This window comes from Stegostoma tigrinum, chromosome 6 (genome assembly GCF_030684315.1).
Source record: "Stegostoma tigrinum isolate sSteTig4 chromosome 6, sSteTig4.hap1, whole genome shotgun sequence".
Lineage (NCBI taxonomy): Eukaryota > Metazoa > Chordata > Chondrichthyes > Orectolobiformes > Stegostomatidae > Stegostoma > Stegostoma tigrinum.
Window position 1 is genome coordinate 69,048,977 of NC_081359.1, and position 27,777 is coordinate 69,076,753.

The 27,777-nt window shown below is 39.8% G+C and overlaps 1 protein-coding gene across 13 annotated transcripts in view; it reads left to right on the forward strand.

Moving 5' to 3' along the window:
• LOC125453697 (glutamate receptor 4) overlaps positions 1-27,777 on the forward strand; it is a 225,062-nt gene that overhangs the window by 95,217 nt on the left and 102,068 nt on the right. For all 13 annotated transcript variants that reach the window (XR_009445847.1, XR_007247817.2, XR_007247818.2 and 10 more), the window contains exons 7-8: positions 19,643-19,810; positions 26,140-26,244. Coding sequence is in view for 10 of the 13 variants with exons in the window: in XM_048533576.2 (XP_048389533.1) it covers positions 19,643-19,810; positions 26,140-26,244 (273 nt within the window). In the remaining 3 variants the exon portion in view is untranslated. The remainder of the gene's footprint in view (positions 1-19,642; positions 19,811-26,139; positions 26,245-27,777) is intronic.

Genomic DNA, 27,777 nt, shown 5'->3' on the forward strand with positions numbered 1-27,777 from the left:
ACCATCACATACTACCACAACATATCTTCTCTCGAATGGTTTCCAGTACCACAGTGACATGCTCAGTTAACTCAACCACCAGGCAGCCTCACTTCCTTCTAAATAAATTGAGTAAACCTCAAACCTGTTGAATAACTGCAAAGGCTGAGGATGCAACTTTGTTGGCCTCTGAGTCCCTTTACCTGCCTCACTTCTAGCCACAACTACCTGTCCCTGATCACTAAGTAAATTAGAAGATCTTATCCTAAGAGGTGTGACCACCTCCTGGAATAAAGTGTCCAGGTTACTTTCCCCTCTCTGCTGTGTCACAGCATCTGCAGCCTGGCCCCAAGCCACAATCACTGGATCTCACTGCAAAGGTTTACACTGGATCACACCAGCAGCCAAAAGCCTCCCCATTCTGCAGTCACAGCACATGGCCTGACCTACCATCTCAGTGTTAAACAATAATTGCAAATTAATTAATTTATAATCAGTACAGCCTTCCAATAAGTTTCAGTATTGCCAGTCAGCTTTATTATACTGCTGAAACAGTGCAGTGTATACAGTACTGATGATGCAGCCATTCCTTATGCCAGTTTTTAACTTACCTGCACCTTCTGCTGAAGAAAATTGGAAATCAAATGCTGCAGCCCGGAAAGAGAGCAGAAAATTCCATTCATCCCTTCACCAGACTCCACACTCAGCGGGCTTTGCTGCTTGTAGTAAATAATACTAAAGCACCTCTTGGTCCTTTACAGTAAATTCCTATTGTGAGCCAAATTTCTAGATATTGTCAAGCAATCTGTGACTTATTCAGGTAAATTTTCTTTAGCACTGACCACGTGCTTTCAAATCTCTTGCCTTCTTTAGAATTTCTATGAGTCACTCTTTACCTCATCATTTTGTTAAAGGCATCGTCACCTTTTCAGGCAAAGGGTTTCTATTGACTTATAGTGGCAGTTATCTATCAGCTGCCTATTTAACCAGGCGACTTTAATTTAAGGTAGTTAATTCTAGGTCAGAATCTGACTCATTTATTCTAAAATTGAATTTGAGAAGGAGTTACCAGATGAACCAATTTTTTTGAAGTGTTCTTCTGGCCCCTGTCTGTTGTTACCACACATTTCTAAAATGCACCCACGATTGTATATTTGTTATCCTATGATCACGCTTTTCACTGACAAAGAGTTTTTAACAAGCTAATGCTCACTGCTCAATAAGTACTTTAATGTAAAACAAATAGGAACTCAGCAGGTCTGGCAGATCTGTGGGGAGAGAAACAGTTAACATTTCGAGTCTGATACAATTTTTTTTAAAACTGAAAAATACTGGAGATTTTTTTATGCCTTGACAGCAGTGGATGAGGAGCAAGGGGGCAGTGGTGCTGAGGGCTAGTGCAAAAGATAAAAGGGCTGTCAGTTTAGGGAATAGTGAAGGAAATGAGAACTTCAGGTAAAATAAAAATCAGACTGTAATGGCATGTGACAAGATCATCATTACTGTTGGAACAAATTACATCAAAATAAGTACCATCACTTATTCAGATGTTCTTTGAGAAGGTGACCAAACAGGTAGATGAGAGTAAACCGGTTGATGTGGTGTATATGGATTTCAGCAAGGCGTTCGATAAGGTTCCCCACAATAAGCTATTGTACAAAATGCTGAAAGAAGACAGAGGGTGGTAGTTGATGGGAAATGTTCATCCTGGGGACCAGTTACTAGTGGTGTACCGCAAGGGTCGGTGTTGGGTCCACTGCTGTTTGTCATTTTTATAAATGACCTGGATGAGGGCGTAGAAGGATGGGTTAGTAAATTTGCAGACGACACTAAGGTCGGTAGAGTTGTGGATAGTGATCAAGGATGCAGTAGGTTGCAGAGAGACATAGATAAGCTGCAGAGCTGGGCTGAGAGGTGGCAAATGGAGTTTAATGCAGACAAATGTGAGGTGATGCACTTTGGTAGGAGTAACCGGAAGGCAAAGTACAGGGCTAATGGTAAGATTCTTGGGAGTGTAGATGAGCAGAGAGACCTCGGTGTCCATGTACACAGATCCTTGAAAGTTGCCACCCAGGTTGACGGGGCTGTTAAGAAGGCATACAGTGTTTTAGCTTTTATTAATAGAGGGATCGAGTTCTAGACCCAAGAGGTTATGCTGCAGCTGTACAAAACTCTGGTGCGGCCGTACTTGGAGTATTGTGTACAGTTCTGGTCACCGCATTATAAGAAGGATGTGTAAGCTTTGGAAAGGGTGCAGAGAAGGTTTACGAGGATGTTGCCTGGTCTGGAGGGAAGGTCTTACAAGGAAAGGCTGAGGGACTTGAGGCTGTTTTCATTAGAGAGAAGAAGGTTGAGAGGTAACTTAATTGAAACATATAAAATAATCAGGGGGTTAGATAGGGTGGATGGGGAGAGCCTTTTTCCTAGGATGGTGATGGCGAGCACAAGGGGGCATAGCTTTAAACTGAGGGGTGAAAGATATTGGACAGATGTCAGAGGTAGTTTCTTTACTCAGAGAGTAGTAAAGGAATGGAACACTTTGCCTGCAACGGTAGTAGATTCACCAACTTTAGGTACATTTAAGTCGTCATTGGATAAGCATATGGACGTACATGGAATAGTGTAGATTAGATGGGCTTGAGATCGGTATGACAGGTCGGCACAACATTGAGGGCCGAAGGGCCTGTACTGTGCTGCAATGTTCTATGTTCTATGTTCTATGTAGCTACTCTAGGAGAGGAGAAGTTGAAGTTAAGATCAGTGAATCTCTGAAAAAGTGGTTTTAAAGTGGCTGATAGAGGGATTAGCCTGATTGCTTCATTGATCAATGTTGCTTGTTGAAACGCAGAGAGAATTCCAAAATCCAAGTTGGATCTGTTTCTGTAGAGCTCAGTATGTTATGGCTTCTTGGATTAATGTGCTGCAAATCAAACCTTCTATTCCTGGAGTCAGCACTAAAGTTAAAAATTTTGCAAGCACACAGAATTTTCCTAATTTAACTGTTTATTAGATATAGTTTTCTATACTGTATTTATTACAAACAAATAAATTCTAATTACAGTTTAATAATGCACCATCAGCATATAATTCGACTAGTTAAGATTCTAACCCTCTTATCAATGCCCCCTCTAAGCTGCGTAGCAATACAGATGCTCTGATGGTCTTCACATACTAATCAGTGAGCTGGTTATTTCACCTTTGGTTTTTCCCAGTTGCTGCCATGCATAGACTTCAGAGGTCTGGACTGGCAAATGACTGGAGAAATTAGAGGGAGTATAAACCCTTATAAACTCCCTCTCTACCCATACATACAGACAGACATAAACAGAAAAAGAAACCGGTATTATGAATGGAGGAAAGGACTGGGACTGATAGTTCAGTGGTCCCTGTCAAAAGGGTTTGCTGAGATGATACTTCGGCTGATCAGAATATTGCTTCTTGATCTTCCTTCTCCAGATACTTGTTTTCAGAAGGCACAGGGTGGCTGGTTCCCACATATAGAAGTCTTTGATTTAGAACAGTACAGCACAGAACAGGCCCTTCAGCCCACAATGTTGTGCCGACCATTGATCCTCATATATGCACCCTCAAATTTCTGTGACCATATACATATCCAGCAGTCTCTTAAATGACCCCAATGACCTTGCTTCCACAACTGCTGCTGGCAATGCATTCCATGCTCTCACAACTCTATTTCTCAATTAATATTCAACGGTTACAAACGGGAAAGGGGAAATAACCAGTTGTCTTCAAGCTTGGGATGCTACTGTCGGTGGTGTTCCCAAATTATGAAATTTCTCTCAGTCCTTTTCCCTAACACTCAGCTGAGCAATACCAACTCTCCTTAAGCACCACACAACTTTGTACTCCATAGCTACAGCATGAAGTTCACTGCTCTCTTACTTAGTGACTCCAAAATTAGAATAAAATGCTTGAATGCTAATTTCCCTATGCTGCTTCTTCCAGGTCGTTTGCAGCTTCTGGCAAATTTTCTCACAGCCCCTCATTCCATTCTAGTGTCTTCCAATCACCACTAGCTCCAGCCACCCAGATACAACACAAAACTAAATCAACATGTCTCCTGTCAAACCATCCCCAAGGAAATACAAAGGCCACAATAGGCTAGCATCCAAGTTCAGCAGGTAATAGAGAAGGCAAATAGAATACTGGCTTTATTTCAAAGAGAATAGACTATAAAAATAGGGAGGTCTTGCTAAAACTGTACAAGACATTTCTCAAACCACCCTTAAAATATGGTGAACAGTTTAGGCTACCTTTATTTATAAGGGAAGTTATACTGTTGTTGGAGGTGGTCCAGAGAAAGTCCACTTGGCTGATAGTAGGTAGGGAGGAACTGTCTTATGTGGAGAAGTTCAGTAAGTTAGGCCAATACTTATTTGGAATTCAGAAGAATGAGAGGCAAACTTACTGAAACATATATGATTTATAAGAGTCCTGACAGGGTAGGTGCAAAAAGGTTGTTACTGCTTGTAGAAGAGTCTAATATCAGAGGGCATAATCTGAGAATAAGGTATCGCACATTTAAGACTGAGACAGTGAGGAATTTCATTTCTTAGAGTTAGTGAACCTCTGGATTATTTTATTGTAGATGGTTGGGTCATTGAGTATATCCAAGGCTGAGATAGACACATTTTCAATCAATAGGGGAATCAAATGATATGGGGAAAAGGTAGGACTATAGAGTTGAGGGGTATCACATCATCCATGATCTCATTGAATGGTGGAACAGACTCGATGGGCTGAATGGTGTTTCTCTGCTGCTATGTCTTATGATCTTAAGGTGGCATGTCTGGTACATGCAAGCTTGAGCTCAGACTAATTAACACCAATCTCCTAACATCCTCTTTGTTCTGGGAAGCCAGTTATTAAGTTAAACCCCTCATTAAGACAGCTGTAAACTCCTTGTACCACCAAGAAGCTCCAAGAGATAGCACATTATTTAATATCTAATACTTCCCATTAAGAACTTATTTTAAAAAAAACATGAACCATCCTATGATTTGCATTGAGTTAGTCATTATCATTGACTAACTATATCTTATTGTCAAATCTACAGAATGTAAAATTAATCTTTTTCTTCTTTTATCTCACACCTGCCCAGCCACAACCTCATTGAAATACTTTGTTAAAGATAGACTTGCTATAGGCCGTGGCTGAGTCCTTAGTGTTTCTTTCAAAACTCACACCTATCACTTATTTCTTTTATGTAAAGCCATTAGATTTTTCATTCCTTACTCTTGCATTCATCACTGAACCTTCCAACCTTTTAGAAGGTGAATGGGCAAATTACTTAAATAGCTGGCTTTTTGCTTTCTAAAATTCTGTCTTCTGATATACTTGAAAATGCACCTAGAAATCCATTAACTTAGAGACAGGAATGCTGCTTTCACTCAAGGCTGACCACTTGGCAAAGTATTAGATGGTTACCAACACCCATCAAGCCATGCTCGAGAGAGAGAGAAAGTAAAGCAGAAGAAAACAGAGGGAAAAAAATAGAAAGAGCTGACACAGCAACATATTTGCAGGGAACTCTTGTAGGTTTCAAAATAGCACATACACATCAGCCCCAAAATTCTGATTGAGGTCAGAAACAGCATTCCCTCTAATTTTCTTTCCTGCATGGCAGTGACTTTCGGAACAGCAAGCGAATGCTAGGATGGCATGCTGACACCAATTGACAGTGCGCAGCATGCATTCCTCACAGCTTACAGGGAATGATGATGGAAATTTTAGTTTCAAATCTGATTAGACTTAGAAGTACACACTTAACTGCACACTCATATTGTGATAAGGTCTGACCTGAAATTTCCTACACAGAAGCTTCCTGTAACTAGTAAGTGGAGACAAATCCATGAATGCTATGTTCTATTATCTAAATGTCCTGCAGACACATTGACAGCTACTGTGTAAAATAAGCCTGAAAAGTAAGCATGGGAGATAAGGAATAAGGTAAATAGAGAGCCAGGTGACTGGAGACAAAGACTGGAAGGTGTGTTCAGGTTGTAGGTAGTAGAATACCAGCTGGTAAGATGGTAGGCAGGTTAGGATGCCAAATTTCTGCAAGAAGCAGAGTGCCAGGTACATCGGTGAGTAGGATGTTGTGGAAGGTAAGCTGCAACTGGTCTCATACAGTAGGATGGCAGGTGGGTTAGGGGTTTGGGCTCCTTGGTGGGTTAGTGTTGTAGAGTGCCAGGTGGGTTATTGAGTAGGATGTCAGGTACGTTGGAAGGTAGGATGGCAGGTGGGTGAAGAGTGCCTCATGAATGAGAGAGCTTGGGATAGATGGAGGGGTTGAGACTGGCTGGGATGATGTCTGGGGAGATGTAGCTGGTGGGGTGAATGACGAGATAGGGTTTAAATCAGTGGTTGCCTAGGAGGTAGACCAGGTTTTTAATCCATCTAATTCCTCCGAGTAACTATGAAGTTTAGGTAAATAGGTTTGAGAGGTTGATTGTGGTATTTCTGTTCCTATGTTCCTATTAATTGAGTCCTTTGAAATTCTCCGAAACTTGAGACTTTTTTGTAGAATTCCAGATATTTCAATTCCTCAGAAACTCCCATAGAACTAGCTGAAAAAAGGCGACTAGCTGGATACCAGAATTTCATGACCGTCTCAAGTTAAAAGTGAAGAATTTCTATGATACGCACTAAATTCTTCACACCATCAAATACATTTGAAACACTAGCCATAAATGGCAGCTTAGAAATCACTAATTGGCTTTAAATGTAGATTCTGAACAATTGTTTTCCTTTAGGAAGATGTTGCGGAATAAACTTTCAACTCGTATTAACTAATGAATTTGTATATTTTACAGCGTTGTGTACAAATCCTCATATTTATTGATGCAAAGTCAATTTGAGCGTTATATTGACTGCTTTAATTGGTTAAAGCCTCCTAGGCAGAGAGAGAGTGAATTTGTTCTGAATCTTTACAGCTAATGCTCAGGAGAATTCCCATGGAAAGTCATCCTCACTGTGCTGGTGAAAAATAACTAAATCCACCCTTAAAGAAGCATGGGGATTATAGTGTAAAGAAATCTCAAACTGAACATAGTAGCAATAGCACTTCACATTTAGAGTTCAGAGGGAACAGTCTGTCTCCTATCCAGACGCAGTGGAACCAAGCAGAAAATAAATCAATATTTCTTTTTTTTTTCATTTTTTTGAAGTGGAGAATAGATTCTTGGTGCCAAGGTAGGAGGAAAGTGAGCATGGTCTGGCAACATCCCACACATGAACTAAGAGGTTGTGTAAGATGGATGAAGCTAATGAGCTGTTTTTCTTCTTGTTTTGTTATAAAGCATGGCATTTACTTTCAATTTAGGTTTTAGCCCTTCTTTGCAAAGTAAGGAATGGTCAGTTGAAGTAATCTTCCTGAAGAATTTGATTCAATTATAGGACAGAACATTAACTTAAAATGCAATTATCATCATAAAGAAACATTTCACAAATCTGTTTCAAATTTGCAAATACATTTGATGTACATCAGGTTGAATTGTACCATTTTACATTCTGCCATTATGACAAAGAGTACTTTGTGGCACTTTAATTAATTGAGGAATTGTAAACTTTGCTGGCTGGCCAGCATTTCTTGCCTATTTCTAGTTACCCTTGAGGAGGTGGTGTGGTGGGAGCGGCCATTTTGAACTGCTGAGGTTCGTTTGGTGTAATTCAATCTGCAATGTTGTTAGGGAGACTTTTCCAGGATTTTGACCCAGTGACACTGAAGGACCTACTGTATACTTCCAAGTTAGGCTAGTGAGTGGTTTGGAAGGGAACACATAGATAGTAGTATTCTCATGTACCTGTTGCCCATGTCCTACTGGATGAGAGTGGTCGTGGGTTTGAAAGGTGCTGTCTAAGGAGCCTTGGAGAATTTCTGCAGTGCATCAAATAGTTTGAACACGCTGCTGCTTAAATGGTGGATGCATGAGTGGTTGTGGATGCAGTGCCATGCAAGTAGACTGCTTCATCCTTGTGATGTCAAGCTTCTTGAGTATTATTTGAGCTGCACTCATCCAGGCAAATGGAAAATATTCCACCACACTCCTGACTTGTGCCTTTTCAGTGGTGGACAGGCCGTGGGGAGTTAGGAAGTGAGTTATTCGTCTCAGGATCCTTAGCTTCTGACCTGCTCTTGTGGCCGCAAGATATGGCTAATCCAGTTCAATTTCTGGTCAATAGCAACCTTCAGTATGTTGATACCAAGGGAATGCAGTGTCACTAATGCCCTTGACCACTAAGGAAATATAGTTAGGCTCTCTCTTGTTGGAGATGGTAATTATCTGACACTTGTATGATGCATGTTACTCACCAATTCTCAGCTACAAATCTGGATATTGTCCAGGTTTTGCTGTGTTTGGACATGGACTGTGTCAGTACCTAAGGAGTCATGAATGGTGTTGGACATTATGTGGTCATCAGTGAACTTCCCCATTTCTGACCTTATGACGGAGGAAAGGTGTGCTGGGACTAGGGGGCAACATTTTAAAATCAAGGCTTTCAAACATTGCTACAGTACTGTCTTTCCTGTAAATTGATTTTCTTAGAGAGCTTGGCCTTCTGCTCAGAAAGGCAAATTAGGTAAATTATTGGACCAGTTATGTGATCTCTGTTGTAATGTGCTCATGCCAGGAACATAGGAAACTGCTCTCAAGAGAAAGTACGCTTGATGTTTGTCTGAGTTCTGTTTTTTTGCACTTCAGGATATCCTTCCCAATAAGTGGGAATATTACTGTATCTGCCAAGAGGTAGCAGCCAGGCTCAGTACTGTCAACCAAGCAAGTGCACAATTGTGCTATGTTCCTGTTGCTCTTTGGGGAAGGAGATGAGACAGCAGGTAATGCTGACTCACGCATTAGCCACTGGGGTGATAAACATGCAGCTACAAAATAACTGGAATGAGGAACCAACAGAACTGAAAAAAACCATTATAGTCCGACTAACCCCACAGTTTTATGACCGAAGCATTGAGCCTGCTGTTCCTTATGTATTGTGCATGCCTGTGGTTTAGAAATATGACCTTCCACTATAATGCAAGGTGAGTTCATATCAGTACATTCACAGTGTAATTTCCTGGCAGTGCACTAAGCTCAAGAGAGGTATTACCGGTTTGTTTTAAGAAAAGTTGCAAGCTGCAATTGTAGAAGACAGGTCAGACAGCATCAGAGGAGCAGGAAATTTAACGTTACAGGTCGGGACCCTTCATCAGTCCTGAAAAGTCGGCTTTCCTGCTGCTCCAATGCTGTCTGACCTGCTGTGCTTCTCCAGCTCCACATTTTACCAACTCTGACTTTCAACATCTGCAGCCGTTACTATCCACAAGTTGCAGTTGATGCTTTGCCATTTCTGAAGGGGAAGGAAATGTCTGCAGCAAGTTGTGTTAGAATTGTAGTATCAAATGCTGCAGATTTCAGTGTCATGGTTGTAAGTGTTGCAGAAAAGGGTGAATTTTATGGAACTGAAGGCCGAGAGCAATGCCAGATCAGCCTGAAATGGGAGTGTCAAATAGAGTCAAGGTTTTCTCATTTTGTTCCTTGAACCTGGGAGCAAATGAGGAAACATATTGTCACTCCAACTTAAAATGGAATTCTATTGCATTCCAATCACTTTTTCCCAGAGCATCTTTTATGAAAATTTCTAGTTTCCTTTGTCTGACTACAGATATTTAAAAAAAAGCCTTGTGTGTTATTGATTTTACAACCTAATATTCCAGGTTACTGTTGTGAAAGCTTTGTTCATCAGCGAAACTACCTTTAGACAGCCTATAAATCACAATCTCTGGCACTGCCTGATCACCACCCCAGTGACTGTCGACATATCACATTGAGTACATAGTAATATACACTGTACATCAAAAGTACTTCATGGGTATAATCATGTTTTTTATTGGTGTCTTGAAGTTGTGAAAGGCACTATACAAATGTAAGTCTTTCTTCCTGCATGCCACTGCTTTAATATCTTTTGCGTTTTTAACTCCAGCATTATCTACTGTCTAATATCCCTACCAGTTAGGCACGCAGAAAAGAGTTCCACCTACTTCATCTCTTCCTTTCTGTAGGGAAACTGCAAGATTGTGTACAGTTACGAAGCAGAAGACATAAATCATGTACTTGTACTAAGGGAAAGCAGTCAAGCAAATACATTACACAAACCTGCACTACACACTCTGAGACTTAATAAAGGTTGAGATGACTGACGCTATAACATGTCATAGTGTTGCATTTGATAACTGACATCCTAAGGCAATTGAGCAGAAATTCCATTATACTCGTGCTGTATAAGAAATAACTTTATGAAAGTGCACACCTGGTGGAGAAACTCTTTCCTCATAATAGAATATTAGAAGCTTGCTTACATTTAAAATAGCAGTGCTGACAGTCTAAAGTCACTGCAAAAGTCTCTGTTTTGTAAAAGCATCACATTAATGCATGGATAGAACCTAATTGGTTTGAATTTTTTTTAGCAGAAGTATTTATTGCATATGCAGAGAGAGGTATGCAGGACATTTCAGGGGCTTACCCAACTGTCACTGCAATTTCTATATTTAGTCCTTTGCAGGAGGTGTCTTGGTTGGAACAGTGACTTACAACTGGAAACGATATGAATGGGGATTAAAAATAACAATGATCAGACAGTGCCAGAGATTGTAGTTTATAGGCTGTGTTTTATATTGTTGTGACAATAGTAGTAAGACTGAGAATTACTAAGACTGAGGGACAACACATTGGCTCAGTGTTGAGCACTGCTGCCTCACAGCCCTAGGACCCGGGTTCAATTCCATCCTTGGGCAACTGTCTGGGTGGAGTTTGCATGTTTTCCCTGGGTATACTGTGGGTGCTTCAGTTTTCTTTCACAGTCCAAAGATATGTAGCTGGGCCTGGTTGGGATGCTCTTCAGAGGATTGTGGGCTCCATGGTCTGCTTGCACACTGTCGGGATTCTATGATGATTAGATTTGTTTCAGAAACCAACAGAGATTGATCTGAAGGTAATAGAATATGGGACTAAACTAGTCACAAATATAAAACAGATCAAGAATGCTTACAAATATATTGCCTATTATGTCTCATACTTTGTATGCCCTCAGGTCACATGTTATTATGCAGCAACGATAAGACTTTGGTTCGGCCACATTTAGAGTACTGTGTACAGCTCTGGTTGCCACATTACCAAAAAGGATGTGGATGTTTTGGAGAGGGTGCAGAGGAGGTTCATCAGGATGTTGCCTGGTATGGAGGGTGCTAGCTATGAAGAGAGGTTGAGTAGATTAGGATTATTTTCATTAGAAAGATGGAGATTGAGGGGGACCTGATTGAGGTCTACGAAATCATGAGGGGTATAGACAGGGTGGATCGCAAGAAGCTTTTTCCCCAGAGTGGGGGACTCAATTACTAGCGGTCATGAGCTCAAAGTGAGAGGAGGAAAGTTTAAGGGAGATATGCATGGAAAACTCTTTACGCAGAGGGTGGTGGGTGCCTGGAACGCGTTGCCAGTGGAAGTGGTAGACGCAGACACGTTAGCGTCTTTTAAGATATATCTGGACAGTACATGGATGGGCGGGGAGCAAATGGACACAGACCCTTAGATGACAGGTTAGACAGAGGATCTCAATCGGCGCAGGCTTGGAGGGCCGAAGGGCCTGTTCCTGTGCTGTAATTTTCTTGTTCTTTGTTCTTTTTTCTACTGCCCCTTACCTCAGTTAGCTTGTAGCATGAAACCCTTCCAAAAGCATTTTTCTATGTGATACGTTAATAGTTGAATATTTTGATACTTGCATGGCTGAAGATTTTACAACACCACCAGGTTTGTCATATTACAGGAGATAACATGAGCATTGCTACATTACTGATTGACAAAATTGTGATCAGTCCTCCTGCCTTGATGAGCATTTGGGATTGCCAGATGAGCCAAAAATCATGTTGGAGGCAACGTTACACCATGTGCAAGAGGAGGAGCGTACCTAGAGTCATCTTTGAACCACAGAAATGGAAACAGGTGAAATTATCTTAAATAGGGACACTGTCAAAAGAAAGGTGATATAACTGCATGATATCAAATGGCAACAACACTTGAAAACATATTTGCTGTCTGACTTCAATTTCCTGTTGTGATGATGTATGTTTTGTCAAACTTATATTAAGGACTATTTACAGAGCAGGTTTGTGTAGAATGCAACAAGTGACAGTAATATTGGACTTCTTGGCATGATGCTTCATCTGATCCTATGCTTCCTTCTCAATGCTTGTGAATCATTGAGTTGATCATAGATCCTACCTGGGGAAAGCTCTATTATGGTTCTGCTTCCAAATGTCTACAGATTGTTTGAATAGCTGTGATTATAATATCCAACAATGCAGTGACTATCTTTGAGGATGAAGCGATTTCAATCAGGTATTTTCTTGATGCTGTTGCCACAATGGAAAAGGACATTTGTGTGATATTCCGGTCAGTGACCATCACCAAGCTAGCCATGGACACCATTTTCGAGAAGTCAGGCCAAAACACACATCACACACAGATCTGAGCAATCAAGCAAAGAAGGATATATATGGCCAATAAGACTTATGTCGAGCAGCTAGGTACCTTTGTCAATATGACAGATTCCCAATCACCGAATCTACACCCAAGAAAAATCCAACTGCTTGGGAGCAAGGCTTCAGGAAGCATCATAACTTGTCCATATTGAGTCAATCCAGAAACAAACACACAGATTGCTGGAAAAATATAGCAGGTCGGGCAGCATCTGTGGAGACAGTAACAGTTAATGTTTCAAACCTGGTATGACTGTATATTCATTTCAGTTTTCAAACAATTGTAATATTTTGCTTCTATTTGAGACAATTCAGTGTCTCAGCTTTTCAGATCACCTGATCACCTTTGTAGGTGAATGTTACGTGACAGAAGCTTGCTCGAAAGACAAGGCTCCTAACACCTGTGTAGAACCCCAACGTAAAGGCGAAAGAGAGCAAAGACCACTGAGCAGCAACAGAAAAGCCGATCGATCTTTTGAATCTGAGGCACAAATCCTGAGATGACACCTGCAGTAGGGACCATTAATAGTTTCCTGTAACATGCTGCTTTGTGGTGTTCTCCCCGACTTGGTGCTCCAGAGAGTATTGGCCTTGGAGACTAAGACTATTCCTTGATCATGAAAATATACAAACTGGGAAGAGGAATAGGTCCCTGCACCCTCTAGCCTGTTGCACAATTTCAATAAAACAATGGTTGATCTGATTACTCCACAATCCTGCTTACATTCGATAACCATTCATTCCTTGGTTATCAAGCATCAGACTTTGCTTCAAAACTATACTGTCTTTGTTTCCATTCTCTTTTGTGGAAAAGTGTTCCAAATGCTTACTACCCTCAGTGAAAAAAGAAGATTTTTATCGTGTGACCCCTTAGGTCTAAATTCTCCTCCAAGAGGAAACATTCTTTCTATATCCACCCTTTTTGAGATTTCTCAATTTATGACTCAATTAGGTTTCTTTTTGTTTTTCTAAACTTGCACCTTTCCTTCATGAGACCACCTGGTCATTGCCACTATTAATGGAAAGATACCTTCTCTGTTCTGTTTCTCATGCAATTGGATCTTCTTTAAATAAGGAGGCCAAATAATGGTATTCTACGACTCACAAATGCCCTGTGCCACTGAAGCTTAGCCTCACTACTTTCATATTCAATTCCCCTTTCAATTCTACTAGCTTTCCTAATTATTTGCTATACCTATATACTAACATATTTGTGGTTTGGCCAGATTTGTTTGCACCTAAGAACTCTACAATCTCCCACCCTTCAGATAATGTGTTTTTTCATTTTTACCTACCAAATGGATAGTTTCATATTTTCACACATTATATTGTATTTACTAAATCTTTGCCCATTCACATAACTGATCTCTATCTTTTTGTAGCCTCATTATGTCCTCGTCACGTTTTACTTTCTCGCTTATCTTTGTGTCATCAGTTAGTTTAACAAACATAATTTTGGTCCCTGAAACCAAGCCATTTACAAAATATTAAGTTCACAGCATCAAAATGCCTGGTCTCTGGTTAGTTAACAGAAAACCATCATACTGACGGGGAGAAAGATGTTCTACAATAAGGATTAATATGGCACCTTATCAAGTATCGTCTTGAAATCTAAGTGTATTGCATCCAATGGCTCCCATTTGTCAACAGCACATGCTAATTTGTTCAATTAACTCCACATTGTTTAAACAGGAATCCCCATCTACACAACTGTTTGAATTGACCTGATTACTTTCAATTTTTAGATGTGCCATGCTTACATTGTATTTAATAATAGCTTGTAATATTTTCCCTCTGATGGATGTTAAGCTAACTGGCCTGTAGGTTGCTGGTTTCGGTCTCTTTCCATTTCTGCTATCTTCCAATCTAATGGAACTTTCCCTGAATTTAAGAATTCTGGAAAATTAAAACCAAGGCATCAACTATCTCATTAGCAAGTTCTTTTTTAAGACCCTGGAGTGATATTCATCAGGTTTTGGGGACCTGCCAGCTGACTGCTCCAACAACTTGCTCATTACCACACTCTTGTTAATTGTAATTTTCTTGCATTCCTCCCTCCCATTTCCTGATTTGCAGGTTTTCCTGAATATCACTTGTGTCCTGTATTGTGAAGGCTGATGAAAAATACCTGTTAAATTCATCTGCCTTTCTCCTTGTTTTCCATTATTAACTCCCTAAACTCTCTTTCTAAAAGACCAGCGTTCAATTTGTCATTTTTTTCTTTCCGTTTACAGATAGCTACTGAAACTCTTGCTATATATTTTAATATTTCTAGCTAGCTTTCTCTCAAATTCTAATTTTTCTCATCTTATTGATCTTTCATTGTATGTGCTATTTTCTATATTTTGTCCAATCTTCTGACCTGTCAACCATTCCTGTGAATTATGTACTCTTTCTTTAAGATTGAGTCAATCTTTAACTTTTTCAGTTAACCTCTGGAGTAAGTCTTCCCATCAAACATGATCTTTCCTGTTTCTCTATTCTTTCTATTTTGAATTGTTCCCTTAAATGTCAGCCAATACATCTCTCTTGACTGAGATAGTAGGAACTGCAGATGCTGGAGAATCTGAAATAACAAAGTGTAGAGCTGGATGAGCACAGCAGGCCAAGCAGCATCAGAGGAGCAGGGAAGCTGATGTTTCAGGCCTAGACACTTCTTCAGAAATGGAAAATGGAAATCTCTTTGTTTTTATACCTCACAATTGCCCTTTTTAAATTTAAAATGCTTGAACACTCTTCCCTCACTCAATTCAAACACATCTTCAGTCATATTATGATCACTGCACCTAGGGTGTCTTTTCTATGAGGTCATTCATTAATTCTGTCTCATTGCATATTACCAGGTCTAATATAGCTAGCCCTCCAGTTGACTCCAGAATGTGCTGTTCTAAGGAACTGTCCCAAAAATATTTTCTGAACTCCCCATGAAAGCTGCCTTGGCCTACCTGATTTTTCCAGTATGCTTGTAGATTAAAAATCCCTTGTGATTATTACATTATCTTTCTGACAAGCTCCCGTTAATTTATCCTTTGTCCCCTCTCCTACCATATGGTTATCACTGTATACCACTCTGCCCAAAAGTGACTTCTTGTCTTTATTGTTTTTCCTCTCTACACAAATCATGTTTGCATCCTGATTTCCTAAACTTAGGTCATCCTTCTCTATTGTGTTAATACCATCATTAATTAACAGAGCTACACTCCACCTTTTCTGGTCCTTGGAGTTATTACAGCATGGCTTCTTGTATTTTGTAAATGTTGTGTGTCCCCTTAACTATTTAAGTGCCAAATGATGTCATTTTACAACAATGTCTCTGTAATGGCTAGCAGACCATACCTTCTGTGTGCCTGAAGTGCTGTAACCTGTATTTCTACAAAGGAGGAGCTGTAGATAGGACTGAGAATAACTCCACCACCTCCTTCTTGGGAACTCACCAGACAGTCACACCCAATAATGTAGAAATGAGTAGTTGAGAAGTTAATTGAAGAAAAACACTACTTTTCAATTGACAATTTTTTTCTGCATGGTCAGAGATTTAGATCAGTCAGCTGTGAATCATAAAAATGCTCCCTCTAGAAAGCATGAAGAGGACCACATGCACAGAGATCAGGTGAACTGTTTCTCAGATACCTTTATAATGAAAGAATATGAGAATTTAATAAATGTTAAGTTCGAAAGAAATTCATCATGTGGAGTTTTTTTCAACTCTTCTGTCAATTTGAAATGATCTTTGTTGAGAATAAACCCAGTCGTGGGACAGGGGTCATTTTATTGTCATGTTGGCTCTTTTCAGAGAGACTTTGTGGCTTTGAAAGAGCCAGGATCTTCAGATTTATACACTTACAACTTTTTATTTCTCAGCTAATTGAAACTAATTGTTTCTTTCCTGTTGGTGCCTTCAGCTTCTTTCCACTTTGCCTCGGATTTGCTTATTGGCAGTTTTGAAGGAGCACCAGGCATCCAGTCCATTTGGCTGACCCGGAGGGCCGTTCTGCAGTTTCCTCCTGGTATTGAAGGTGGGCTTGGAGTTTCTCTCCAGCAACCTGATTGCTGCCAAATTTTTCTTCATTACAACCAGTAACATCCTCTTATGATCATGCCACAATGTTATTGCTGATTCAGAGCTGAGACAAGGGCTGTGGTCAATAAGAGGTTGTCGATGCCATTTGTATTTGTGCAGGAAGTGGTGGCCATCTTGGCTTTCAAAGCACACACTCTGCAAATTATTACTCATTGAAATGCAGATGCAGCAAGGCTTTATTTATGAAAAGTTAACGGTGCTCCTATGTCATGCTGCCTCCAACTATCAGGAGTCTTGAGAACCCTTGTGTCATGTAGGCCACCAGCAATTGTAGGAGATTTTATGAAGCATCTGTAACACAGGACAGATTTTGAACAGATCTAGTAACTTGAGACAAGGCATCAGTGAAGCACTGTGGGCCATCAACAATGGCAGAATTGCATTCTGACACACGATCTGCAGTCTCATAGGCTGGCATATCCCCAACTCTGCCATTACCATCAAGCCAGAGTTCAGTGGAGAGTGCAGGAGGGCATGCCAGGAGCAGTACCAGGTGTACCTAAAAACGAGACATCAACCTGGTGAAACCACAAAACAGGACTACTTCTCTACCAAACAGCATAAGCATCAAGTGATAGAGCTAAGTGAACCCACAACCAACAGATCAAATCTAAGCTCAGCAGTCCTGCCACATCCTGTTGTGAATGGTGGTAGGCAGTTAAACAACCTGCTGAGGGAAATCCTTCACAAATATTTCATCATAAAGAGAAGGCTTAAATATTCCATAAGACCATGAGATATAAGAGCAGAATTAGGCCAATAGGTCCATTGAGTCAGCTTCACAATTTGAACATGTCTGACATGTTTCTAACCTCATTCTCCTGTTTTCTACCTGTAACCTTTGATCCCCTGAATAATTAAGAACCTAATTATTTCTGTCTTAAGTAAACTCAGTGGCTTGGCCTTCACAACCCTCTGTGCTGATGAGTCCCACAGATTCACCACCCTCTAGATGAAGAAACCTCTCCTCAACTCAGTTCTAAAGGGCCACCCCTTCACTGAGGCTGTGCTTTCAGCAGTATGTATCTGTTCTTATAGTCTAGCTCTCTCAAAATGAACATTAACACTGCATTTGCCTGCCTGACTGCCAAGTGAACCTGAATGGCAATCTTTAAGAGCATCCTGAACTAAGATTCCCAAGTTGCTTTGTGCTTCAGACGTTCTAAGCCTTTCTCTATTTAAATTTGTAAATCTTCTGCCAGAAGAATCCCTGAAAGTTGCCACCCAGGTTGATAGTGCTGTTAAGAAGGCTTACGGTGTTTTAGGTTTTATTGGTAGAGGGATTGAGTTCCGGAGCCATGATGTCATGCTGCAACTGTACAAAACGCTAGTGCGGCCTCACTTGGAATATTGCGTGCAGCTCTGGTCGCCCTATTACAGGAAGGATGCGGAAGCATTGGAAAAGGTGCAGAGGAGATTTGCCGGGATGTTGCCTGGTCTGGAGCGCAGGCCCTATGAAGAAGGGCTGAGGGACTTGGGTCTGTTCTCATTGGAGAGAAGGAGTCTAAGAGGGGATTTAATAGAGATGTACAAGATGATCAGAGGATTAGATAGGGTGGACAGTGAGAGTCTTTTTCCGAGGATGATGACTTCAGCTTGTACAAGGGGGCATAGTTACAAATTGAGGGGTGATAGATTTAAGACAGATGTCAGAGGCAGGTTCTTTACTCAAAGAACAGTAAGAGCGTGGAATGCCCTGCCTGCCAATGTAGTTCACTCAGCCACATTAGGGGCATTTAAACAGTCCTTGGATAAGCATATGGATAATGATGGGATAGTGTAGGGGGAGGGGCTTAGATTAGTTCACAGGTCGGCGCAACATCGAGGGCCGAAGGGCCTGTTCTGCGCTGTATTGTTCTATGTTCTATGTTTTATAAGTGCCTCGTGGATGATTCCTCAATTCCTGGATGAGTCCAGAATTCAACCTTGCTCCCAGTTGTGAACTCAATTTGCGTGGAAAGCCTTCAGAGAACAGCTCATGTGACAGACCTTAATGAAATTGCCCAGTACGTTTTAGTAATTCGCATAAACATCAGCTGTATAATTTGTTCATGTGAGTCCTTCATTAATTCCTCATTCATCAAATGCTTCCACTTATGCTCAATTTATGACCAGTTTTATTTGTTAAGAATAACTGCCTTCTCAGTCCTAAGTTCATGGACAAGTCAGTCATATTTATTATGGATATTGGGATATTATTTATAAGCAGTAGTTTCAGTGTGTCAGTTGTCTTTGAAGGCTGATCCCAAGGATGGCAATAAAGCTGAGCTGAGGGTTAGAAGCAGAGTTCATGCAAGAGCTATATATAATTCCAAGTTGGAGAATACACATCTTCTATGTTTACGTATGAAAATTGATGACTAGCCATGGTTGTAATTCTATTTGACTCACTGCACCACTGGAATTAGGTATTTTCTCACATTTTCTTTGTTAAGCCATTAATTTTGCTGCTTAAGATATTTGCAGTTGACCTTATTAGAAGTGCGATCTGATTGGCCTCTTAAAAGAGCTTCCATTATTATGTTACTCAACCCCATTTTGATGTAAAGCACAAATTCTCTTCAAAGGAAAATATTTTCAACCACTTGGGGATACATTTCATGTTTTTTCCATAACAGAAAGAACTCATGAAACCTAACCATTTCGGCTAATGCAAAGCTGAAAATACAATCAAAGCCTCATAGCAATTGTATCAGAGTGATGGCTCAATGTATTGTTATGATTGTAGCAACCAGGCTCATTGACTCATCCCTAAAGCATTTCTTGAACTTACAATCCCAGACAGTTTAGCATGTTGGTTTTAGAATTTAACAAAAAGCCAGTGCCCAAGATAAGGATGAGCAGAACGTAACAAAACTCAAGCACGACTAAGAGTTTATGGTTTTACCACAGTGTATTATAAGCCTAAAGATTACAGTTGGAAAATCCAAGCTAAATATACATGTTACCACTGTTTTATATTCTTTTGAATGAAGAAAAGCTTAGAACAAATAAAATGTATTTTGACCAATTTGAATGTTCCTTTTCAGTACACATCAGCACTAACATACGATGGGATACTTGTTATGGCTGAAGCCTTCCGTTACCTCCGAAGGCAACGGATTGGGATTTCAAGAAAAGGAAATGCTGGAGATTGCCTTGCTAATCCTGCTGCTCCTTGGGTTCAAGGTATTGACACAGAAAGAGCATTGAAGCAGGTATGATAATGATGGAGTTTGTTAAATTGTCCTTTCTATCAGCTGTCACTGTTTTGAAACAATGGCCCTGTGCATGTGCAGCTGCATACTGAATGCAGGAAGTTGTTGACCAATTTGCTCTGCTCATTCAAAAGCTTTACCAACTTGATTACTCACTAGGAAATTCAGCATTCAAATACATGAAGACTAACATTATGCTACTTGTTCACTAGCTACCTACTGAACATATCAAGTAGTGACAGGTCTTAATAAAAGCTGAAAGAACTGCCGTAAATCGGAGAGAAAAATACAAAAATATTCAAAGCTCAGCAGATCTGGCAGCATCTATATAGAGAATTCGGAGGAAAGGCCACTCGACCTGAAACATTGACTCTGATTTCTGTCCACAGATGCTGCCAGACCTGCTGAGCCTTTCCAGCAATTTCAGTTTTTGTCATTAATAGGACTCGTCCATTCAAGTGTAAGTGAATTTTTAATGCCATGATAAATCTTAACTTCTGCCAAACACACACACAAACTCTGGCCCTCCAGATTTATTTTTTACAAGTCTGGAATTTCACTTGTTCCAATTTTATTTATTTGTGGTTATTCCTTTTGAAATATGTTTTTTTTTTGCTTATTTTATGGCAGTTATTTTATTCTCTCTTAGTCCATCATTCTTTCACTTCAGTTTGCTTTCTGTACACAATTTTAGATGGAATTAAATATTCTAAATTAGACCCGTTGGTTCTGATCACACATGCCTCTTAAAGGAATCTACAGTTGCTTTGGTTGAAAAGACAAGCTGTTTCCTGCCCTTGTCTCTCACATTCAGTGAAGAGAGCACCACGCTGGTTTAGATTCCTGGCTATTAGCAGTGGCCTTTTCGAAAGCCAGCCAAGAGTCTGCAGGAAGCTTGAAATCTGATGAAATCAAGACATGCTAGATTAAAAGAATCTAGTATAGCTTAATTTCCAAATGTTCTGTGAAAATCCAGTAACAAAAAACAGTATTTGGATGCAAAATGGCATTCCCTCAGGAGTAGCAGTAGAATGGTTTGACTCTGTGATTACCCACAGAGTAAACTTATTATCACAAAAATGTCATTTATGGGTGATACACTTCTTGATATCAAGGCATTGAATGTCACAAAGCAAATTAATTTACAATTTGCTACAGTTCCTAAAACCAACTATTTGCTAACAAGTGCCTTGATTTGAGAAAGCTGAGTGACGTTTCACTTAGAAACTGGGACGCTGTGCAAAAATAAAAAAAAGTAAACAAAAGTGAAGAAAAATAATACAAGCAGTCAGATGCTGGATGCCACTCCATAGTGGTAATCATCTCTCAAAGTTCTCAACATTTTGGAACAGTGCCTTCACATTGAAAATTTGTAAATGTAAATCCGTTATTTAAGTAAGTAGAGGGACTTGTTAGCCTGACATCAGTAACTGGCCAATATTAGAAACTATTTTAAAGCAATGATTGCGAGACACACAAAATAATTATCTGATTAGACATGGTCAATCTGCACATATGAAAGGGAGATCATGTTTCGCAAACCTTGATTTTACAGTGTTTGACGATATTATTAGCAGGAGGAACCAGCAAATGTGCTGTACTTGGATTTTCAGTTAGTAAACAAACTGAGAGCATGTGAGACGACGGAAGATATATTGGCATGAATTGAGGATTGCTTAAAGAGGAAAAAACAGTAAGAAGAAATGGGTTACCCTCGGAATGGATGACTGTGAATAGTGGAATTCTACAAAAATCAGTATTTGGGCCTCTCCTGTTCACAAGCCATTTGGATTACTTGAATGTAGGGCCCAAAAGCAATATTTGCAAGTTTGTGGACGACACAAAATTAGGTGGTATTTGTGTGTTGTGTGGATGATTCAAGGATACTTCAGGAGGATTTAGACAGGCTGTGTGAAATGGGTAGGCCTTAGCAGATGGAATGTGATGAGGATTAAGAAAAGATTATCCAACTTAATAGGAAGAATGGAGGTGGAGCATTTTTCATAAAATAGGGAAGATTTGGAAATATTGATGTCCAAAGGGAACTGAATGTCATTGTTCATAAGTCACTGAAAATTAACTACAGGTGTAGTAAGCAAGTAGAAAGCAGCATATTGTCTTTTTATCACAGAAGGATTTGAATAGAACAGTAAAGATGTCTCACTTCAATTTTATCGCACCTTGGTGTGACTGCTACCTGTGTAACAGGACTACCAGGAGCAGGTCGTGATGGTGAGTTGTGGAGATGTGGGGGGTGCGGCAGTGGGTGGGGTGAGGTGGGGGGTGAGTATTTTCAGATGGAGCAGTTAAGTACACCCTCTCTACAAAATAGAGGGTATTTGGGAGAAGGAACCTTCATGGGAAGCAGATAGACGAAGAATTCCCAAATGTAATGTAAACCACAGGCTTTGGCCCATGTAAACACTTTTTTACTCAACCTTAATTTTCTTTTGTGTTTGTGTTGACCCGTTACCAATGGAATAAAGAATCCTTGCTTCATGGTCTTTGAGCCAACCATTCAGATGTTCTGTTCCATTAGGTAAATGTACTCTCCATAGATGGTGTGCAGTGGCAGTTCATCAGAAATTTCTGCAATGGCAAGATTGTGTTTTGAAGAAAGATTAAGGATACTAGGTCTGTATTGTTGAGAGTTTGGAAGAACAAGAAATTATCTCATTGAAACTTATATTATTCATTAAGACCTAGACAAGATAGATGTCAAAAGGATGTTTCCCTTGGTTGCAGCATCTAGAACAAGGGGACACAGTCCAGGAATAAGGGGAAAGTCATTTAAGACTGTGATGTACAGGAATTTCGTCATTCTGAGCATGTGAATGTCTAGAATTTTCTACGCCAGAGAGCTGTGGAAGTTTAGCCATTTGAATATGTTTAAATTAGAAATTCTATGGATTTCTAGGTCCTACTCAGATTATGGGGATCATGTGGAAAAGTTGTTTTGAACGAGATGGCCAGCCATGATTAAGAATGGCAGAGTGGGCTCTAGGAGCCAAAACGGCAGCTCTGCTCTTACATCCCTAAGTTGCTGTCCAGCCTAATATTTCTGCTCTTCAAAAGTACAATGACAGGAATTTATTAGAGCAAGTATTAAAGTGTGAATTGAAATGAAAAGTAGTAGTAGGGAGCAGAATTTTTTCAGCTTTATTTCTAGATACAAAATTGGAATTTATGAGGCAGAGGATCTAATACTGGCAGAGATGTAGAATATAAGTCATGTGAGACTGACAGGAAATATAGAACGCATGCCTCCTTGGTCATTGTACTGCTGATTAAAATCTGTATATTTTAATATTGGAACACTCAGAGACCAGATGTATTCTCTTCCTTGCCAGTATTGCAGTAAACATCCTATTATACTGACATTTACTGATAATATACGCCCTGTTATACAAGACCACATCCAGGTTTGGCTGATAAGTGGCAAATAAAATCAGCGCCACACAAGTGCCAGGTAATCATCATTTGCAATAAGAGAATCTAACCATCTCTCCTTGACACTCAATGACAATATCACCATCGAATCCCTCATTATCCACATTCTGAGGGTTACAACTGACAAGAAACTGAGCTGGATCAGTCCCCTAAATACAGGGGCTTCAAGAGCAGGTCAGAGATTAGGAGTTATTTCACATGTAACTTGCCTGTTCAAAACCTGCCCAGCAAGTACACGGCACAAGTCAGGAGTGTTCTCCCCACTTGCCTGAATGAGTTGAACAGAACTTGAGAAGCTTGTCACCCAAGTTAAAGCAGTCCATTAGGTAGGCACCATGTCCACCACCTCCAGCATTCACTCCCTTCACAAACTGGCAGCAATGTGTGCCATCTACAGGATGTACTTCAGTAACGTACCAAGGCTCCTCTGATAGCACCTTCCAAACCTATGACCTCTGCCGATGAGAAGGAGAGGGGCAGCAGGTACGTGAGGGTTCTACAACCTGCAAGTTCCCTTTGGAACTACATTTCACCTTGACTTGGAAATAGACTGCCATTCCTTTGCTGTCATTTGCTCAGAGTACTGAAATCCCCAGTGTGTTTTTCTACACCTAAAGGCTACAATAGTTCAAGAAAGCAAGCTCACCACCACCTTCGCCTGGAAAGTTAGGGATGGGCAATATGTACTCGTTTAGCCAACACCAATCATGCTCCAGAAACAAATGAAAAAGAGAAGCCATTTTGCAAAATTTCCCCAGCTGCCCATCTCTCTCCACATGCCTAGCCTGGCCTAAACATTCAATCAACAAGTCAGTTGTGTGATGGATTCGTATTGATATATACTCCAATATATGCAGTTTTAATGTGCAATATTATACAACTGAGACAGTATGCAAATTGCATGAAATTTCCTCTTTTACAAATTCAGTACGGCTTGTTACCATTTCAGTAAATGTACAAATTCAGGAGCTCAGACTTGCTGCTGATTAAGATATAACTAAACCTTATATACATGCATGTGTCTTTGGTCTCAGAGTTGCAGATAATTGTGTTGTAAGAAATTAAAATAAATATACACAAAATCATGGCTGACATACACCTCAATTTAAAAGTTTGCAACTCGGGTTTCTAAACTGTCAGGAAACCTGAAATTGGAAATTGATTCAAGGTTTTTCAGTTTGTGTATGTTTTCCTGTTTAATGTACAGTTTAAAACTGATTCTTTTGAGGAAGAAAGGTTTGTGTTTACACAACACATCTCTGAACATTTTATATTTAACTAATTGCTTTGGAATCCAGTGGTTATTGTTATGTGGACAAAGAGCCGTTTTTCGTAAGAAAGTACAATTTAAGCAGCAATGAGATGATAAACCAACTATATCCTGGTGTAATTGCATGAAAGAGGAATATTGGAGCAGGTGGGATTGAACCCAGCCCTCCCAGCCCAAGGATAGGGATACTATCACTGTGCCACAAGAGGCTCCATAGTCCTGTTCTTCCACCTGAGAAATAATAGGCTTTTAAGAATTAGATCATGTACTTAAGAATTTCATTCATAGATATGAGTAAGTGCAGGTTCTCCAAGTTATAATTAGCACAGGCATGTATGGAATGAACAAAGAAAAATCCCTGCACAGTTTTCATCACCCTACAATTTTATTTAAACAGATATTGAAATTATTCAAATATGACAAAAGCCTGAGAACGAGTCAGCTAATGGCTCTTTTAGTACACTTCATTGCACAACATAAAGAAGAACATAATTTTTTAAAAAGCATTGAAAATAGCTCAGAAGGACATCTTTTAACATGCCTGAAGGGTGGATGTTAGATGAAAACTGTAGCTGAAAATCAATATGAAATATAAGCTTTCTGAGTAGTGCAAGGAGCATATTTGAAGGTAGCGAATATAACATGCTGTAACTAAACTGTTCGTGGCCAGGACACGTAATGACTTCAGCTGTAATGAAGAATATCAGATTACAGTTTGCAATGTGAGTTTCCATCTCATTGCAATGAATATAACATCACAATTCTGTGATCCCGTACAGAGAGCCAGCACCTGAAAGAGCTACAGTACTGCTCTCAACCTTGTCAATTTAACACTCCCAGCAGAAAGTGAAATGCTACCTATGTTTTCGAAGGCAACACATGGGGAATGTGTTCACAAAGAAGAGCCATAAACAGGTTTACAAAGTGTACGTCTTCCTGTTTCACCACGGTTAGCTCCCAAAGGAAATCTTCCCCTGTCGTCAATGGGTATTAACTGTCTTCATTTAATGGTGAATTCCAAGAACCATGCATAAATAACATTTAGCCGAAAATGTTTCAAGTCAATTTAGCTCAAAAGAAAGGATTTTGTAGTACCAAAAATGTTTTATGATGCTGGATGATGTACATTCAACAAAATCTTTTCTCTCCATCAAGAGAGGTTTGAAATGATATTGCACTGCTGAAGCTAAGTCACATTAATACAATTTCACTTTATGATTCTGTACTGATCTGAGCTGGGGCAATATTCAGAATGCTGTTGTGTGTCTAAGTATCTCTGGACCTGTGTGTTGGGTCTTTGAGCACACCATCAGTTTAGTTCCAATCTCCTACTCCTATCCCATGGCAAGTTTTGCTGTTGAGAGCATATATCCAATTATGTTTGAAAGTTACAATAAAATCTACCTTTCAGGCAGTGCCTTTCTAACAATTATCTGCATAGGAAAATGGCCAACACTCCCCTTACAACTGAATTTCAAAATTAGTCAGCATCTGCAGGGTAGGAGGAAAGAAAATTAGAACAGAAACTGCCTTCATCTCAAACTGTGCTGTAATTTTCAATTCCAGCAGAGATTATAATGAATCTGTTTTCTCTTGTATGCTTTAAAAGGTACGGATCCAGGGCTTAACAGGAAATGTTCAGTTTGATAACTACGGTCGACGGACAAACTTCACAATTGACGTATTTGAGCTGAAAAGTACAGGCTACAGAAAGGTAAGAAATTCTGAGCCAAAAAAAAACATTAATACCAGCAAATCTTTTGTGTCCTTCACAAGAATGCAAGTAATTACGTCAATGCATGGGTTGTACTATGACCCCAGAGAATGTTGTTATTGGACATATCAGTTCCCACACTGAAACTTGGCTTGATAGATTATATTTTGTTTTGGTTTTTTTTTCACTGAAACAATCCTGCAGATTTCATTTTAACTACAGACCAGAAATTTATTATCAAAATAAAATCAGATAAAATAGGATAAACCAACCCATCTACTTAAAACACAAATGCAAACAATATAACCTCACTAATCTCAAAACATTCCTTTATAGATTGAATGAAAAAAATGACTTTTGTATTGCACTTAAAATACAGCCCAGTACTGCACCCAAGGAAACACCTTATCTCATCCCCAAAAACACCAATTGTAAGGTGCTCACATCAGAGTCTGTCTTTAATATCTAGATAGGGTTAGGTCACTTCTGAATTTAACCATAGACTGGCAGTGCAGATAGATTTTTTCCTGGGGCTGTAATAACTTGTGCCTAAACATTCTTTAGAAACCCCTTCAGAATTTTATCCCAACACTTCTGGCCTGGCACTTTCACTAACTCTTTACTTTGAGGGAATCTAGTTTAGCTATAACTGTCTTTCTCAGGAGCACTGGTTTATACAGTTATCTTCATCTAAGGACTTCACAGCACAAACCACAAAGTGGAAAATACATCTTTCTGTCAAACTTTAGATCTTTCCATTAAGTTGGACCAACCTCTCTTGACCTGCCAAACTTGTTTATCTTTCTCAACTGTAAAACCCTAAATGTATACCAAAAAAAACACATGAATTCTAAAGGTAGGCTTCAAAAACTATTTAAAACAGAATCATCTTGGCTACAGAAATATTTAGGAGTTAGTAATTAACTTCAGGGACCAAAAACCCAAATGTTCCTAACTCAGAAGTGAAAAACCCAAACATCACAGTTGACAGCAGATTTACTGCTCCATAAAAAGTTATTCAAAAACTACTAGAGTTAGAACTGGAATCAAAGGGCCAGAAAAGTCAACATTTTAGCCCGAAGCATTGAATTTCCTGCTTCCCTGATGCTGTCTGACCCACTGTGATTTTCCAGCCTCACTCCTATAGAGTCTGGCTTCCAGCATCGGCAGTCCTTATTGTCTCCAAGAGTGGAATCCATTGTATCCAAGATATTTTTATCTGGCTTAAAAATAGCCTGCAGAAACTCTGATATTGATTATTTTGTTTAGACGTGTCCTTGTCTGCATTTATTCTGATTGTTTTATTGTGAAAGGCAAATTAAATGTTGGCATTCATTTCAGGAGGGTGGGGAAGCAAAACCTAAGGTGTACTGCTGAGGCTATACAAGGTTCTGGTCAGGCTGCATTTAGAATATTGTGTGCATTTTTAGGGCCCATGTCAAAGGAGGGATGTGCTGGCATTGGAGGAATTCCAGAGGAGCACAAGAATGATCCCAGAGATGAAGGGCTTGTCTAATAAGGAGCAGTTGAGGC